Below are 16,964 nucleotides of genomic sequence, written 5' to 3' on the forward strand. Positions count from 1 at the left end.
TCATGAAGTTCACATTCAACATCTTGCTCCTCCTGGCATTCGTGGTCTTCGCTCTAGCCACCAAGCAACAGCAGCCACTCAAGCCGTACATTGTCTCGTATCCGAAACATACCCCGTCCAGGTTTCTGGAAGACGCAAAGAAGGCCGTCCTGCACGCGGTGAGTGTCGCAAAGCCATATCACATCGTTGCCGACCCTGCAGCTGACATGTCGTTCAGGGTGGCGTTATTGTCAGTCGAACTAGGCAACATTGGGCAGTTACTCGGTCGCTTTCGCTAACCTGTCACTAGACGCATGAGTACAATTCGATCACCGGCTTCGCATGCAAGACATCAAAGACAGTGCTGGAGAGCATCGAAATAATGGCATCCGGGCACAAGATTCTGATCGAAGAAGACCAGACGATCAGCATCAACGTCTAAGATGAAATTACGATAACGTTGACACGAAAACTGCAGTGATCGTTTCAGGGCGCAGGTAGGGTGCGAGGCAGTGCATTGGTAATGGACAACAGGACAGGTCAGGGTAATACCATATCTTTTGTTGCGAACATCAAGCACTTATCCACATCTTCCAGGTCCTGACAGGTTCCATTCTGAGTGCTACGCTGTCGTTGGGCAGCCGTGAATCGCAAAACAATTCGTGCTCATGCTTCGTCTTCAGAGCCACCGCCGTTTGCACTCTCGATGCACTCGGCGAGCCATCGGTGCGGTATCTGTGCTTTCTTTAATCCCCGTTAGCACTCAGTCTCTTGGAGATAGCACGGATAACGCGCTTTACGGCCGAATTGCGATGTCATGCATGCCATGCAATGCTTTTGCCAAAAGCAAACCAAACCCTGTTCCTGAGAGGCCTGCGCGATGTTGGGAAGAAGCCCGCTCGCCCCCACAAGCCAAGACGAGTCTCTTGATCGGCCTTCTCAGCAAGCTTTAGCTACTGCCCCGCATGATGGCTTGCTGCGCACAGTCACCACGTTGAACAGATCCCTTTGCACCTTCTGTCGGTCAAAGTCAGTGCGGAAGCCCTGTCTAAGTTTTGAACGTCGTTCAACAACAACAGATTCTGACTGGTCCGGTCCGGCGCTGTCAGACTTGCACAGACAAATTTGTGAAGACTATGCAGCTTAAGCCCTTGTTTTGAGGCTGAACTCAGAAGCTGAGTTTTGTGGACCAAATAGCAAAGGGATCGGAAGGCTTTAAGAATGTTCTGCACGTTCGCTTCGCACGACAGACCTACAGGGCCCAGCGCCAGATCGGTGGGAAGCGCGGACGCTTGACGGCATGCTTGCTTGCCACGCTTGGTAGTTTGCTACCACTCTCCCGGGAAGCGTTTGCTACAGCGCGACCGCAAGCCACTCACTCAGCTATGGCTTTACGGTTCGTCCCGAGATGGGTATAGCGCTGAGTATGCAGCCACAGGACGTCTCGGATAACCACGTGTCGAAGCTGCATGATCGGGATACCGACTCGTATCCGGCCAATTGCGAATGCGCAAGAGACGTGCCCCGTTACTGAAAGCAGCGAAGTGTTGAGGTACAACCCGCCATGTATACGGTCTGACGAACCAAATACTTGCAGACTGGTCTGGCCCTGAATATCACTGCAGCTGCAGACGCAGACGCTAAGCTCACCTTGCAACAAATGGCTAGGAAGGATGATCCGGAACAGTGGTACTTCTGTGAGTCTCCGGGCAAATCAAAACGTTGCTGTTGTGTGACGAAGGGATCTTCTTCGGGAGGCTTGCTGAAGCCCTGCACCCAGACTGGCCTGTGTAGCTCGAGAGTACCGGTGTGTCCGCAAACGTGCTGCTGTCAAGGCTTCCAAGCCCAGCTGATGATTCGGGCCCCTGCCGTAGTAACTTTAGCATGCAGATGGTCTTTGCACAGGACAGTTTAGAAAGGTGATGGTAAGCATGCCTTCGTGAAATGTGATAGAACGTTTACAGACTTCGCGATTTTTCTCGAAGCCCACTACATTGATACTTCGAGCCGCACTTCAACCCTCCTCAAGCAACAACAATCCTTGCCCTCGTGAAAGCCAATTCTGAGAATTCTGCTCCCATGACCGCCATTCTCCCACCAGGAGGAGCGTCTTTCTTGACGCTACAACCTCACGACGAAACCTCAGACGGCATGAACGACGTATGGCGACGGCAGCACTACCATCAAATGTCTCTGCCAGCGATTAACCACCACTACTGGCCGGATGGCCACGGCTCAAACCTCGGGAGCGTCCACGAGATGGACATGAGGTTCTCTGGCGAGTACGAACCGTCCTTCAATGGAGGTCTCATCTCCCCACCGATGGACGGATACGTCCCTGACTCTAATTGGGGCTCCGACATGGAAATCGGCACTCCATCAACCACCGCCGGCGGTTTCCCGAGCGATACCATAGATGGCTATCACAACATGCGCCATACCAGCAATCCCAGTCATCACCTCCCCCTCCCGCCTCGCGCTACTCATGATCACCTCCCGTCTTCAGCACAGAGCCCGCAGAGCTCCCATGATGGTATTAGCCCTCATCTATCCTATGCTAAAGCTCCAGAACCGATCGAGATCAAGAGAGAGGAGAGACCGAGCCTCATCCGGTCCGTCACGGCTCCAGAGCCTCGTCCGCGCAGAAGCACTATCGTGGGATCGTCCGGGACTCCTTCCGTCAAGCGATGTGGTAGCGAAGATGAAGACGATGAGTACATCCCCGGCCAGACCGAACATCTTCACGAGACGACCAAGCCCCGTGGCCGTAAGCGTCAGCGCATCCCACATACGGCGGTCGAGCGCCGGTATCGCGAGAATCTCAATGCGCATCTCGACAAGCTAAGGCAGAATGTTCCGTCGCTGGCATCGAAGCGACCGGCTGGCGCGAGTAAGCCTGGCGATGGGATGGGAGAGGGCGTGAAGCCGAGCAAGTGTGAGATCCTGAATGGAGCGATTGAACATATTGGTGCGCTGGGCAAGGAGAATGCCGCCTTGAAGACAGAGGTCAATGCGTTGAGGTCGAGGCTGGAGGACTTGGAGAGGTGGTGTGGCGCGTATGCTAAGTGATCGTTGTCACTGGTGATGCTGGAAATTACGCTATGGGCGATGGTGGCACCAGACTGAAGGGGAATGTTCGGCCTTTGATGGAGAGGCCTTGGGCTCTTGCTTGCCGATTATGTGAGCGATATGGGATGCGGTGATCGTTGTTGCTGTTGCAGTTCGAAGACATGATCTCACGATGGATAGGATTCGATTTTCTCTTGTGTGATATTACGAAGACCGCGTTTGAGAAGGCGACGGTTGGCGTTATGAGGCAGCTCTGACTGAGTACGATACCCGAAAATGTTATTGCAACAATGATACCTGATTCATGTACATCGTACCGAGCGACACATGCCATGCTGTGGTGCTGTACATCCTACCCGCGGTCATAAGCTATTCGTCACGAAACTTCCATCGTCCGCTTTCACGCATCGCCTCGCGATACCGCTGCTCGACCTCTCGCCTCTCTGCTTCCTTCGCTTGTACGCGATTTGCGTCATGTTCCTGAGTGGTGGGGAAGTCAGTGTCCCAGAATCCTGGCGGTGTGCTGCGCCTCTGGAAGGCTGTTTTGTGCTTGCCATGCTGATTGGAGAAGGAGAATATGTGGGCTTGCTTGACGACTTCTTTCCTCTTCTCGGTATTGTAAGCTCCTATTTCTGCCTCCCAAGTTGGCCCTAGGAAGGCCTCGAGGACTTGACGATCAGGTTTCCCTGATAGTTCTGTACCTGCCATCTCGATAGCCTTTTGCATAGCTCCACCACAACACGTCGGATCAGTGCATGTATGCAAGGCACGCCGCTGGTCTCGTCCGCGAAGCGTATCGGCCCAGGCGTATTCCGTTCCCAGATACTTCGGATTGATCTTGAAATCTGCTAGCTTCAGCTCCTTCACGTTCTTGAGGCGCAGATGCTCATCTTCTGGTCTGACGTTGGGAGGTGGCTTTTCGATTCCGCGGGGCACTTTCACAGGACTTCTCTGCTTTATAGGCGAAGCTCGCTTCACCATAGAAACTGGCGTTGGTAGATGAGGCGAGGCTCGTGATTTGGAGCCGCTCCAACTCTCTGTGTGATTATTATCACGTCTCAAGGTAGGGGTTGGCCCATGGGAAGGGTCCTGTGTTGCCAACATATCGTCCAAGCGATGATCGGTATCGACTCCTCTCGCAGGCTGTCCTTTCGATCCCGTGCCGTGCTTTGGCTTAACAGGAGAGGAGTCGCCGGCCTCAGACAGGGTGTTAACATGGTCCTTGGCACCAGTGCGTCGGACCTTGGCCTTTGGCTTCACACGGTCAACGCCTGATCCCGCTGCGGCTGCTATGTTGTTACAGGTCGGCCGCAATACATTACCATATGGTCGATTGGAACCGTGGGCGGGCGCCACTCTAAGTGGTTGAGCTTGAACCCGTTGAGCTGCAAACCTACCTGCAGCCGTATTGGCCGTGGAGGACTCATCCTGGGCACCGGGGTCACCTTCAGAAAGTGAGGATGCAGTTCTGATCAGCGTGGGAGGAAGTCTGGCGGCTTCTTCAGAAGTGGCGCGGGAAGGCAGGTCCTTATTACGGTGCCGCCGACGTGGCGTGACCATTAGTGGTCCGACATTGTCAAGATCCGACAACTCCGTGCGAATCAGCCGTGTTGGTGTGGTGTGAGGACTACTGAAATCTTCCGACTTTATGTGCATCGGAGCATCTGCAGACTTCGGTTCCTGCTTGATGCGTCTTGGAGCAGGCTCTGCGGGAGCCGATGTCCTCGCCTTGCGTTTCAAGAAGCGAGTAGAAACGAGCACAGGCTCGCTATCACTGCTTGTGACCTTCTCAGTCAACTCGGGAGCTGGTCTTTGCTGTGTAGTATCCACAGTCGTTTGACTTGATGTCACGCGTGATGTTGCCGAGCGAGCGGGAGAGTGCGTAGACAGAGCTCCTGGTGGTCCGATATTGGACCTAGGAGGACTCGATGGTATCTCCATCGCATCGGAGTTCGTGCGTACTTCAGGTTCAGTGTGGTCCGCTTCAGGATTGGTCTGCACCATTGGAAGCGCTCGAGGCGTGGGGGTCATGCCATCAGAACCCTCCAGGCCAGCATGCGATGGAGGTCGCGAACCACGGGCGATTTTGGCGTCGCGCTTCTCAATCTGTTTGTCGGCATACGCTTTCCATGCTTTCACACTCTCGCGTGCCTCGCGGACTTTCTCGTTCTTGAGTTTCATCTCCTGTGCGTGGTTGGCACATTTGTCCTGAAGATCGATGTGCTCCTTCTTCAGTTCATTGTACTTCCGCTTCCAATCTTCAGCTGATCCCAGGTCATCGCCACGGATGGTAGCACTGCTCGAGACAGTCTGTTGCCTGCCAGAACGGTCCACTGCATGCGAGGGTTCGCCACTGTTGCGCTCCGTGTCGTATTGCGCTTTCTTGGTCAGGATCTCAATCTGTGTGCGCAAGAACTTGTTCTCAGCCTCTAGCAATTCCAGGCGATATAGCTTTGGGCCCAAGACGTTCCAGTCAACCTTTGTCTGCTCATGATCTGCTGAAGTGCTGTCCATGGCCGCTGGTTGATCGCATCGCGACGATGTGCAGTCCAGTGTCGCACAGATGGTCTATTGCCTGAGGCTTTCGTCAACGATGTGCGACTCTCTGGTCTTCCTGCGCTCAGAATCGCAAACAGTCTTGTTCTCGGTTCTCGATGTTGATGTCTAGTGTGGGTAGAGTTGCCTTGCCCGGGAAGACGCGTTAGTTACGCGCTTGAGCCGGCACATTGGCCCGAACCCGATTTCATGGATCAATCCCGGTCTTGGCTCGCGTGATCTGCGGTGACTCGCCCAGCGTAAGGTAGTGGTGTCCTTGCAAAGACGCACGACACCCCATTCTGCTTTTCATCCCTCGAGCCTCTCGATCGCGTAGCATGGTGAAGAGACCGAGAGATGAAGGAGAGCCGCAGGATGGACCATCGAGCAAGCGCAGCAGACCCTCCTCGGTCGACCGTTTCTCGAAGCTGAGCGATGAACTCTTGCTCAAAGTACTCTCGTTCTTACCTGTTTCACAGCTCGTAGTGTGTCAAAGGTATGTCTGTGCGCACGAAATGACACGAGTCGTATGGGCGTTACTGAACTCATAGACTCTCACACAAATACCAGACTCTGGCAGGAGATGGTCAGCTATGGAAGCATCACTACTACGATCGCTTTGTACGCCCTCGAGCTAGCAGGCTGCCAGGACGGAAAGAGCTCGCAACACCCAATGAGAGTCTACACTACTCATCCAAAGCCTCCAGATGGCTCGACGACGATCACTTGGTCAAGAGCGGCGGCCGCACGAATTGGAAGAAGCAGTACAAGCTTCGGCACAATTGGTCAAGAGGTAGCTGCGCAGTCAATGTGATACCTGTTGCAGAGGAGGCTCCGATCCCACCGATACTAGTGCAGATGCATAAAGGCGTGGTGTACATGGTTAACCAAGCAGACGGCCTACGCGCCTGGTCCACGAAGGATGGACGACAATTGGTCGCGCAACTACAATTTTCCGGCCTGGCATCGCGCAGTCCTCCAACTTCGCTAGCCATCGACACGCAGGCGCAATCAGAAGATAGTACGAGAATTGCTGTTGCCTTTGAAGACGGATCGTTCAGCATCTACAAGCTCCATCATGGTGCCGGCACCTTTACCCACGAGTACAGCCACGAGGCGTCTTCAAATGGAGTTATCTCAGCAACAGCCTTGTCATGGCCGTACGTGCTGACGATGACAGCGACTCAGCTGCTGTCGCTGTATCGATTCGCGGAAATACCTGTGAGGGAGATTGGCGAAGACATACTGGATCCTCCGCGGTTGCTACATTCCTTGAGGTCACGAACAGTGTGGCCGCCGCTCTCAGTGTCCTTGAGACCATCGACCACGGCCATTACTATCTGCGTTGCGTACACCCTGCCAACATACCTCTCCGGCTGGACCGTCGGGCTACAAGAAGTCAAAGTCGACCCTGACGGCACTCTCATCAACTCACGCTTGGCATCCGCAATCGATCAGCATTACCGCCCTCTTGCTTTCAGCAGCAGACCGATCATGCAACATCTCACGCCCTTCTCGCCGGCGCCCGGGTCGTCAGCCTCTCTGGAGCTCAAACATATCCACGCCAAACCGACATCGCTATCGTACACTCATCCTTACCTACTAGTGTCGCACCCCGACAATACGTTGGCTTTGTATCTCGTCACGTCCACGGCAGAGTCGCTAGCAATCAGTGCTGGGAGTCGGCTGTGGGGTCATACCTCGTCCGTCTCTGGAGCGCATGTTGGTGGCCGTGGGAAGGCAGTATCTGTCAGCAGAAGAGGAGATGAGCTGCGTGTTTGGGAGCTGGAAGGAGGCTTTGGTTCATCCACGGCTCGGAAACGACTCGCGACTGGCGACCTGAGTGTACAAATCAAGCCCGAACGCCATCGACGCGACCCTCGGACTGCCTCCGGGTCGGACTCCAGCTTGATCAGCCAGGCGATAGCCACAAGATCAATGGCACCAAGTTGTGGTCTTGAGTGTGTCAGTGACGACACATCTGAGCTAACACTGACTCCCGGCTGGGTTGGGTTCGATGATGAGAATGTTGTTGTGTTGAAAGAGCGAAGCCAGGGGACCCAGGCCTTGGTTGTTTACGATTTCACATGATCTAGAGACGAACTAGGTACGTAGACGAGAGACGTGAGATTGCCTTGTCCTCTGCGTCTGCTTGTGGTGGCATCGCGGCGTCCCGTCTCACCTGATTGGCCGCGGCTGTGACGCACGTGGACAAGCCGTCGGCACCTCTGGTCCGAAACTCTAGCAAACAGAAAGGCAGATCTGCCTTCTCGTTTAACGAAAAAACTTGACAGGCCACCTCACCAACAAACACAAACACGACAAAAAATTTCGAGTCCGACGAAGTCGACCAGCAGGTGAGCATTCAACCTCGTCACCACAGTCGCCACCGGAGTGAAAAAGCCGTCGACAGCTCCGCTAAAAGTCCAGACTTCCGCTGCCGCGTGCACGACCCAACGAGAAACCCCACGTTAGCAGTCCTCGTTTTCTGATCTGATCTGACCAGTTCCAACCCCAAACCTCACACACGAACACACTCTGCACCCCTTCTCTACATCAGCTTCATCCAAAGGACCCGACTGAATCTGTCACTATCTTCACATCAACCACACTACCGAAAGAATGGACTCCTACGAGACTGCTGCTCCTCAGCAAGGCGGCCGCGCGTGCTACAACTGTGAGCCTGCCTGCACTTCCACTTCCTTCGTCCCTCACATTCATAATCATCCGTGGCCCTCGGCGAAGTGTTCAGCACATGTCGGCGCATGACACAATCTGCTTCAATCAGCTCTCGCTTACACGGTGCTGTGTGCCAAGCCTACGAATTGCAGCTAATTGTGTGACATAGGTGGCGATGCCTCGCATCTTTCGAGAGACTGCCCACAGAAGGGCACTCCGGTATGTAACAGAATCAAAGGCTATGATTGATACACTACTTACGATCTACAGACCTGCTACAACTGCGGTGGCCAAGGCCACTTGAGCCGCGAATGCACCGAGCCAGCCAAGGACAAGGTGAGCAAACACAAGTTCAATGTCTTCGATTCAAGCTGACCCAGTCACAGGCATGCTACTCGTGCGGTGAGACTGGTCACATGAGCCGTGAGTGCCCCAGCGGCGGTGGACAGCAGCAGCGTGGTGGCTTCGGCGGAGGTGCCGGTGGTGGCCAAGAGTGCTACAAGGTATGTTTGAAAAGTCATGTTTAGAGAGCGAGTACTGACACAGCTTCTAGTGCGGTAAGGTCGGTCACATCGCTCGCAACTGCTCTCAGGGCGGCTATGCTCAGGGCGGCGGTTTCGGTGGCGGCTACGGTGGAGGCTACGGCGGTCGTCAGCAGGGTGGCGGCGGAGGCCAACAGACTTGCTACGCTTGTGGTGGCTATGGCCACATGAGCCGCGACTGCACCCAGGGCCAGAAGTGCTACAACTGTGGCGAGGTCGGTCACCTTTCGCGCGAGTGCCCATCCGAGGCCAGCGGCGAGCGCACCTGCTACCGCTGCAAGCAGCCTGGCCACGTCCAGAGCCAATGCCCCAACTAAACGACATTCACGAGACTATGACCCAAGGACCCGCATCTTGCATATCGTACCAGATCGACAGCATGGCCCTTACTGGATTGGCGACCTTGACCGGCAGCCGGACGATCGAAGTCGGTGCAGCGGTGGTGGAGGCTAAGGAATGGGATGGGTATGTCGGCGGGTCAAGGTCATCCAGGACGGCGTAACACGAACACGAGCAGTGCTCTGCAACCGGTAGCAGGCACTCGATTGAATCTTCCTTGCATTTGCTGTGCTTTCTGGCACACTCAAGGGGATTTGCTGCATGTACTGAAGATTGGTCTGCATATGGCTGTAACACTCAGCTCTATGAACGAGTGCGTAGCATAAGATCGAAATGAACCATCGACATGACTGAGCGATTTCTACCTTTGCAACCCTTTCTGTCTTCGTGATGGCGAATGAACCATTGCACAGCGAATGAACGTCTTGCTTGGCGCTGCTCCCTCCTTCCTTCAGCTTTCCGCGGGAGTTTGCTTTCTCTTTCTTTCATGTCACACGTTGTGTACATCCACGCAACCTGTCCGCACCACTTCTTCAGATGATATATTGCATACATCACTAGGTCAAGGATGCGGTGCAGGTGCAGTGGCTGGCGGCATCTAGCGCTTCGGTGGTTAAATCAGCAGGTAATACTCGCGGGATGTCAGTGTCTATGATAACAATGTTGGAAAACAACCACCTTTTGGAGGACATAACCTTCCCACAGGATCGCCTGGATACTTCCAGCCCTGAGGTCCACCACGGTCCAAGGCGTCACCGATAATCGAAATTCATGCTCGCGAATCATGGCTTCGGGACACAAGACGACCTGTTCCCAAAGAAGGCACAATTCTGGCCTTAGCTGATGCCACAGTCTGTACCGGTCTGAGACCCTCCGGTATGAATTGGACCCCGAATGCTTCCTCACTGTGCGTCGCACGTACGGCATGTTTTCTTAGTTGGCCTGGCTCACTGTGCAGTTATTATGGTGGTCTGGCTGTGCCGTGGTTGCCTCTGCTGGAAGGAACTTGAGCTTCACAAGATAGCATGAACGGCTTCACTTGCTTCCTATGACATCATCATATGCATACGGTAGGGACTAGACGGTACTTATGCCGCCATCGTTCTCTCAACAACCTGTTCCCTACTGCTACTCTACAACCACAACATCTAGAACCGACGGCACCACACTCCATCCGTACGACAGCAGTACAACATGCCAAGTACTTCCTTGTTGTCAAGCGGTCAACGCCCCAGCGAATCGCTGTTCGTGTCTGCGGACGAGCAATCCGACATCGATAACGGCCCAGGTACGTTCCTCACAACCATGGCGCGATATACGTGGCTAATCCCATTGCAGACAAAAAGCGTGTGAAGCGGAGTTTTGACGATGTCGACTCTGCAGAGACGTCCAGCGTTGCCAGCTCCGACGAAGAGGATGAGGATGATCAGAGTGCCACAGCATACGACATCTCCGCGGAAGCCCGACCACGCCTTGCATTTTATCATGAGAGCTTCGCCAAAGCTGAGCGAGATGTGGTTCGAGCTTGCAAAGTTCTCCGTGTGACCAACGAGGAGCTGATCAGCGGAGGATATAAGAACGAGGAGATCACCACAGTCTGCGGGAAATCTGGCCTTGAGGCCATCAACCCGCCGTAGGCCGCTTTTGAGCACGATGGTGATGATCGTGGCACTTATGTCGTGCACGAGTACCGCACGCTCTCGAAACAGCAGGTCACGCGCTATGAGGTTAAGGTACGATTCTACAACCGCACAAACATCAGAAAAGACGTCAACCGGTGGTGCTGCCACATTTGGGACTTCAACCGAGTCTCCACGTACGGTGAGGAGGAGAATGATGAGGAGCAAGCGTTGCAGCAGAAGCACGATTCTGCCATCGACTACTTCCACGATCTCCTGTGCGATCTGAAAGACTTTGAGACCAAAGAAGCCACCGCCAATTACTTTGCTTCACAAAGCGACATGGCCTACAACGCTCTCTTTGCAGAAGTCTGTGGTTTGGTCGAGGCTTACCTGGCATCGCTACACCTGAAGGACGACACCAAGATTTATACAGCTCACACGGAAGATGATCTACATCAGATATTCAAACAGGTTTCCAGACCATGCCAGACCCTACGGAAGAAGGACAGACAGCCCTCGCCGTGGCCGCTGGTCCGGAAAGTGGAAGTCCATCAGCGGGCGAACTTGCTCGACTCCGGCGTCGTTCTTGCAGACACGCCCGGCATCAACGACACAAACCTCGCTGTCGTAGAGAACACCAAGCGGTATCTGAGATTGGCTGGCACCATCATGATCTTCCTGCACTACAAGCGTGTCAAAGCCAACACAGTCCTGTATGAGATGTTACAGGAGTGTGTTGCACTTGGGAAGATGCACAACATCAAGCTCATCATCACGCACATCGATGAGATGAAGCCTCTGAGCGTGGATGAACGCGAAGACTACGAGACCGCTGAACTGAAGTCGCTGGTCGAACTCGAGGCCAGGCAAAAAAAAGTTGACAAAGAAATCAAGGACACTAAGCATGCGAAGCAAAAGGCCAAGAAAGCGAAGGACTCTCGCTACCCGGAGTTCGTTGACAGGCTCGAAGAGCTAGAAGTCGAGAAGGCTCGTGCTAAGGCTGCCGTCACACAAGCCAGCATCATGATCCGTTGCGAAAGAATTGGCAAAGGGGTGGCGGACAGTATCAAAGACATCGAGAAGTCGCGGTACGCTCCCAAGTTACCGGTGTACTTCATATCCAATACGCAGTACCAAAAGCATGTTGATGGATACGATCTGAAGGAGCCACCAGCTCTTGACGTCGAGGCTACCGGCATCCCTAGGCTGCGCCGCCTGCTGTACAGTGTTCCCGCGCAGGGAAAACTCACTGCTCTGAGAACCATATATGACCACCGGCTTAAAGGGATCCTCAATGGCATGACAGGCATACTGACGAAGTCGAAGCTTGAGCGCAAGTCTGAGGTCTTGATGGTCCTCAATGACGGACTCGGGAAGCCTGACCTTCTCGTCAAGGATCTATGCATGGAGGTCAAGGACGCGTTCAAGGAGAACATTCTGGACGTCATCAAGGAAGAAGAGGACGAGTGGAAGGAAGCGGCGGAAAAGCTTGTCTGCACGGTCTGGGTCAACTTCAACACTACAACACTCAAAGGAGTCTTCACGCGCGGTGAAGAATGGGATGCTCACAAGGTCCATGGACGTATCAACCTCCACCTTGATCTTCTCAAGATCTACCAAAAGCAGCTCACAGCAGCATTCAACGAGCTCGACGGCGCCATTGAAGTCATCGACAAGGAGTTCTTGTTCAAGACCGAAGAGATGTTTGCGAGCATACAGGTCAATATTGAGAAGAATCCCGATGCGCAGGGACAAGACCTGGCTGCTTTCTTTGAATTCATCCGCAACGTCAAGGACGATATTTCCGAGGACATTCGACACGAAGTCCAAAAGCTTCGCGCAAGCATCTCAGACATCCGGCATGCAGCCACCATCAACAGCGAAGTTTCTTACACAAAGAAGGAGATGGAGAAGACCTGAGAAGACTGCGTACTGACAAATGAGACCTCGATCGCACCAAACGCCGCAAACAAAACTGTCACTAAAGGAACGCGAAGGCGCTATCCTAAGAAGACTGTGGGGAGGAAACCGCTTGATGCTTGTTCACAACAAAGTTCAGGGTCAAAACAGTAACCACAGTCTCTTCAAATCAGTTGGCAGAGCTGCAAAGGAGGACCTTCATAAGACTTTGAGCCAATGGGGAAAGAAGTGCAAGGATATCATCGAGAAGGGTCATGGTAAGATCAAGAACGACTTCCAGAGTCGATACCAGGAGGCAGACGTCAAGCAGGAGGATGATCCAAAAGCCGTGTCAAAGCTCCTCGATGCTGTCAAGAAAGCCGGAACGATCCTAGATGGTGACATGAGGCGGCATCTCTTTGAATGTCACAAGTATGAGAACGACGTCGAGGCGATGAAGGAGTGGAAACAGGCTGAGATGAGGCAAAGACATCGTGCTTGAGCGACCACATTACGATACTGGTTGGCCCGAATCAGCGGAGCATTCCAAATTATGACTGGGATCATGACTTTCTTAGTTATCAGTATGTAACAATAGTATGTTTTCATCACGACACGAAAGGAAGGTAGAGGGTGAGGGGTCATGCAGTACGTCTTTGGAACTCCTCTAGCCTTTCTGGCACACTGACACCATTCCACTTCTCTGACTTGCCATCAGTCGATGCCTTCGTCAGACTCGGCATACCGACTTGCTCAATACAAAGGCTCGCCGCAACACTTCCCCATTTCGCAGCCTCAACTACATCCTTATTCGTCCGCACCAGACCCACTGACAGCCCACCAAGGAAGCCGTTTCCGCCACCAGTAGGATCAACTACCTTGCTCGAATCCAGATGATAAGCCGGCAGCCACTGCTTTACTGTTCTCGTCTGCACCAAGCATCCCTCAGCACCAACCCTCACCACAACAACGCCATCACCGTCAGGTCCAATGCCCCTCTCAACCAACTTCGTCGCGTGCTCTTCAACCATACTTCGATCTACACCCTCGCCATGCTTTACGCCGAACAGATTTGCCAATTCTTCGTGGTTCGGGCTCACGACATGGACATACTTCAATGCCTCATACGTATTCTCCAGTTCCTCAGGCACACATAGATCCGGGACTGGTTCCCACACGAAGATCGGCCTTTGGGCATCCTCCCCAAGTTCCTTTCGTCTCCGACTTGAGATTCCATTGACTTGATCAACACATCTGCCGGGACTACAGATCAAATGAAAGCTTCTACTCGCCAGCAGTTCTGGCGTCAAATCATCAGCCGTGAGACGCTTCTTGTCGGTCAAGTACTGGAAAGCGCGAGACTCGTTGCCTGAATAGCCGTTCCAGCCTTTGGTTGTGGGGGCGTCGCGAGAGCGGGTCAAGGCGCCGGTCTGCCAAGAACGGATTGCGGTTAGGAGGGAGGGTGGGAAGTCTGTGCCTGCGTCGACAATCCAGCCGACAGATCTCGACTTCGGCGGTGGGGAGAAGAGACGCGCGCCGATGGCTGAGTAGGTTCCCGCGCCGCCTATAACATTGAGTTGCGCTTGCTGGGTGGGGGATGTTGGGGGCGGGTAGATGTCGTCTAGGTCATGTCAGAGAGGAGTGCGACACGGCATGATGAGCTTGAGAGGTACATATAGAAGAAGGAGACCGGAGGAAATGCTGATTGCGGGCTATTGCTTTCACTGCCGATCAGAGAGTTTGAAGAAAGCCGTAAGAAAGTCCTTACCGATGATGAACATGCCAAGCGTGACGAAGTCCATGCCTCCATCATGGCTGGTGTGGTGCATGCTCACGGCAGCAGGTCTGAAGATTGTGGTGATGATGTCCGAGGTCGTGTTTGGGGATGAAGTCTGATGGCGATTCAGGAAGCATGTGCACAGTGCAGCCGGGCCTGAGACACTAGGCACGCCAGGAAAGGCTTACCTTGTCGCCTGTAGCCTGTACTGTAGGATGCTTGCACGCTTGGATCATGGATGCTAGTCGCGGAGGTGAAACCGTGAAAGAGCGTTGGCGAGCTACATCTACATCTACATCTACACCTGCATTTACATCTACCTATATCAGAGGTCATCGTCGACACGACACGACACTGCACCTGCAACCTGCAAGCAAGCAAGCAAGCGCGATCGGCAGTCAGCAGCCTCGCTCGGCATCAGATTGACTGGTCGAGCACTCTGCTGCCCCGGCTCCCAAGACATGTCTGCGGCAAACAACATGAACAACTTGGGCACTCTGATCAAACGGCACGTCTCTCGCGATCCTCCATCAGACATGACTGAACACTCCACCCTCCAACAACGATGACGGACAAGAGCCGCTTCGGCACCGGAAGCCCAGTAGCTGTCATATCGTCCGACAACCCGCTAACGTTGCTGCTGCGTAGACTAGAAGCTGCCACCAGCCGCCTGGAAGACATAGCCTCGTCTGCCTTTGAGCCCTCCGCCGGCAATGGCTCGTCTTCAGTACCGGCCACAGGCGCCAGCGCGGCCGCCATGAAGGCCTCCTCGAGCGAGCCAACCCTGCCCAGCATCACACAGACGACCAGCCAGCAGACAGTGAGGGCTGCATCCGAGAACCTGCCCGAGTCGATCAGTGACATGGACGACATCATTGACAAAGAGGTCAAGAACTTCACAGACTCCAGCAAAGGACTGGACCCGCTGGTGCAAGAGCAGGCAGCAGCTGTCGCAAAGGCCTTCGCAGATCAGAGGAAGTACCTTTGGATAACGACAAAGGCAAAGCGACCCGATCCACAGGGGGCGACATTCATGGAGCTGTTGAAGGACCTCCAGCAAGATTTGGGCACAGCTGGCGACATCAAGGACAGCAACAGAGGGTCGGCCGTGAAAGAGCATTTGTCGATGGTTGCAGAAGGTATAAGCACCCTGCAATGGTTGATTATGGACGGCAAGCCGGCAGATGTGGTAGCTGAGATGATTGGCGGAGCTCAGATGTACGGCAACCGTGTGCTGAAGACCCATAAGGAAGGGTAAGCTTTACTCGTGATGAGTAGACGGGCATTCACTAACATGACTTTAGCGATCAAGCACATGTCAAGTTCGTACGATCTTACTACGCCCTCCTCGAAGCCCTCAAGTCATACATCAAGAAGCACTTCCCACAGGGTGTCACCTGGAACTCCGGCGGCAAGGATGCATCAGAAGCCATGCGCGAAGTCGACTCAGAACCATCCGCAAACGGCGCACCAGCAGGCTCAGCACCCACACCAGGAGGCGCACCGCCGCCACCGCCGCCACCACTTCCCAACTTCGACAACCCACCTCCACCTCCGCCAATGCCGAGTGGAGGAGCACCCAAGGCAGCAGCAGGTGGTGACATGGGCGCAGTGTTCGAGCAGTTGAAGAGAGGAGAATCGGTAACATCAGGGCTAAAGAAGGTTGACAAGAGCCAGATGACACACAAGAACCCATCATTACGCGCCTCTTCAGAAGTGCCTTCGGAGATGAACAGGAGTAAGAGCCCTGGACCAGGCGTTAAGCCCAAACCGCCGAGCATGCGACAGAACAGCACAGCATCACAGAAGAAAGAGGGCAAGAAAGAGCTCGACGGCAACAAATGGCTCATCGAGAACTGGGACTCGCCCTCCGCACCGATCGAGATCGAGGTCAGCCTGACACAATCCCTCCTGATCACAAAGTGCAAAAACACCACCATCATCCTCCGAGGCAAAGCGAACGCCATCTCAATCGACAACTGCCCACGAACACAGATCCTGGTCGATACGCTCGTCTCCTCAGTCGACGTGATCAAGTGTCCCAACTTCGCGCTGCAGATTACTGGTGCAGTGCCTACGATCCAGCTGGATCAGGTCGATGGTGCGCAGATATTCCTAGGAGCGCAAAGTCTGGCCACGGAAGTGTACACGAGTAAGAGTAGCTCGATCAATGTTGTGCTACCGCCGGAGGAAGAGGAGGATGATAGTAAAGAGGTGCCGCTGCCGGAACAGATTAGGACGTACGTGAAGGGTGGGAAGTTGGTTAGTGAGATTGTGGAGCATGCGGGTTGAGATATGAGGAAGCAGCATGGCTTGGAGGAAGAGAGATGTCTTGTAGGATAGGGAAGCTGGCTTGCTGCGCTGGCTAGGATAGATAGATGAGGGTGTATCTGTACAACTTTGTGACATCAAGCAGGAGGTGGGGAGCAAGCTGCAGGAACAGCTTAGCTTGAGCTTCGTACTATTGCTACTTCGTCATCGTCAGCCATGGGCGAGCATACAAGCCATACTGGCGCCTACAAT

General features: G+C 54.0%; 10 protein-coding genes across 10 annotated transcripts; 8 read left to right on the forward strand and 2 right to left on the reverse strand.

The window, feature by feature from the left end:
* Positions 1-2: 2 nt before the first annotated feature.
* Positions 3-421, forward strand: CLAFUR5_03327 (uncharacterized protein; the record flags this gene model as incomplete). Its single annotated transcript, XM_047902475.1, has 3 exons — positions 3-158; positions 218-229; positions 290-421. 3 exons carry the CDS (start codon positions 3-5, stop codon positions 419-421), a joined length of 300 nt encoding a protein of 99 aa, XP_047758076.1.
* A 1,637-nt stretch (positions 422-2,058) lies between these two features.
* Positions 2,059-3,048, forward strand: CLAFUR5_03328 (uncharacterized protein; the record flags this gene model as incomplete). Its single annotated transcript, XM_047902476.1, has 1 exon — positions 2,059-3,048. The coding sequence occupies one exon, from the start codon at positions 2,059-2,061 to the stop codon at positions 3,046-3,048; it is 990 nt and encodes a 329-aa protein (XP_047758096.1).
* A 369-nt stretch (positions 3,049-3,417) lies between these two features.
* Positions 3,418-5,562, reverse strand: CLAFUR5_03329 (uncharacterized protein; the record flags this gene model as incomplete). Its single annotated transcript, XM_047902477.1, has 1 exon — positions 3,418-5,562. The coding sequence occupies one exon, from the start codon at positions 5,560-5,562 to the stop codon at positions 3,418-3,420; it is 2,145 nt and encodes a 714-aa protein (XP_047758074.1).
* Positions 5,563-5,921: 359 nt separating this feature from the next.
* CLAFUR5_03330 (uncharacterized protein) lies at positions 5,922-7,674 on the forward strand (the record flags this gene model as incomplete). The annotated part of the gene is made up of 2 exons (XM_047902478.1): positions 5,922-6,079; positions 6,135-7,674. 2 exons carry the CDS (start codon positions 5,922-5,924, stop codon positions 7,672-7,674), a joined length of 1,698 nt encoding a protein of 565 aa, XP_047757883.1.
* A 531-nt stretch (positions 7,675-8,205) lies between these two features.
* CLAFUR5_03331 (Cellular nucleic acid-binding) lies at positions 8,206-9,121 on the forward strand (the record flags this gene model as incomplete). Its single annotated transcript, XM_047902479.1, has 5 exons — positions 8,206-8,260; positions 8,432-8,481; positions 8,533-8,598; positions 8,649-8,765; positions 8,816-9,121. The coding sequence occupies 5 exons, from the start codon at positions 8,206-8,208 to the stop codon at positions 9,119-9,121; spliced, it is 594 nt and encodes a 197-aa protein (XP_047758823.1).
* A 1,216-nt stretch (positions 9,122-10,337) lies between these two features.
* Positions 10,338-10,780, forward strand: CLAFUR5_03332 (uncharacterized protein; the record flags this gene model as incomplete). Its single annotated transcript, XM_047902480.1, has 2 exons — positions 10,338-10,431; positions 10,482-10,780. The coding sequence occupies 2 exons, from the start codon at positions 10,338-10,340 to the stop codon at positions 10,778-10,780; spliced, it is 393 nt and encodes a 130-aa protein (XP_047757885.1).
* Positions 10,781-10,865: 85 nt separating this feature from the next.
* Positions 10,866-12,685, forward strand: CLAFUR5_03333 (uncharacterized protein; the record flags this gene model as incomplete). The annotated part of the gene is made up of 2 exons (XM_047902481.1): positions 10,866-10,876; positions 10,906-12,685. 2 exons carry the CDS (start codon positions 10,866-10,868, stop codon positions 12,683-12,685), a joined length of 1,791 nt encoding a protein of 596 aa, XP_047757884.1.
* Positions 12,686-12,800: 115 nt separating this feature from the next.
* On the forward strand, positions 12,801-13,166 carry CLAFUR5_03334 (uncharacterized protein; the record flags this gene model as incomplete). Its single annotated transcript, XM_047902482.1, has 1 exon — positions 12,801-13,166. One exon carries the CDS (start codon positions 12,801-12,803, stop codon positions 13,164-13,166), a length of 366 nt encoding a protein of 121 aa, XP_047758038.1.
* A 139-nt stretch (positions 13,167-13,305) lies between these two features.
* Positions 13,306-14,493, reverse strand: CLAFUR5_03335 (uncharacterized protein; the record flags this gene model as incomplete). The annotated part of the gene is made up of 2 exons (XM_047902483.1): positions 13,306-14,285; positions 14,433-14,493. The coding sequence occupies 2 exons, from the start codon at positions 14,491-14,493 to the stop codon at positions 13,306-13,308; spliced, it is 1,041 nt and encodes a 346-aa protein (XP_047758037.1).
* A 409-nt stretch (positions 14,494-14,902) lies between these two features.
* On the forward strand, positions 14,903-16,733 carry CLAFUR5_03336 (Adenylyl cyclase-associated protein; the record flags this gene model as incomplete). The annotated part of the gene is made up of 3 exons (XM_047902484.1): positions 14,903-14,949; positions 15,090-15,695; positions 15,746-16,733. 3 exons carry the CDS (start codon positions 14,903-14,905, stop codon positions 16,731-16,733), a joined length of 1,641 nt encoding a protein of 546 aa, XP_047758039.1.
* Positions 16,734-16,964: the final 231 nt, after the last annotated feature.

This window comes from Fulvia fulva, chromosome 2 (genome assembly GCF_020509005.1).
Source record: "Fulvia fulva chromosome 2, complete sequence".
Taxonomy (NCBI): Eukaryota; Fungi; Ascomycota; class Dothideomycetes; order Mycosphaerellales; family Mycosphaerellaceae; genus Fulvia; species Fulvia fulva.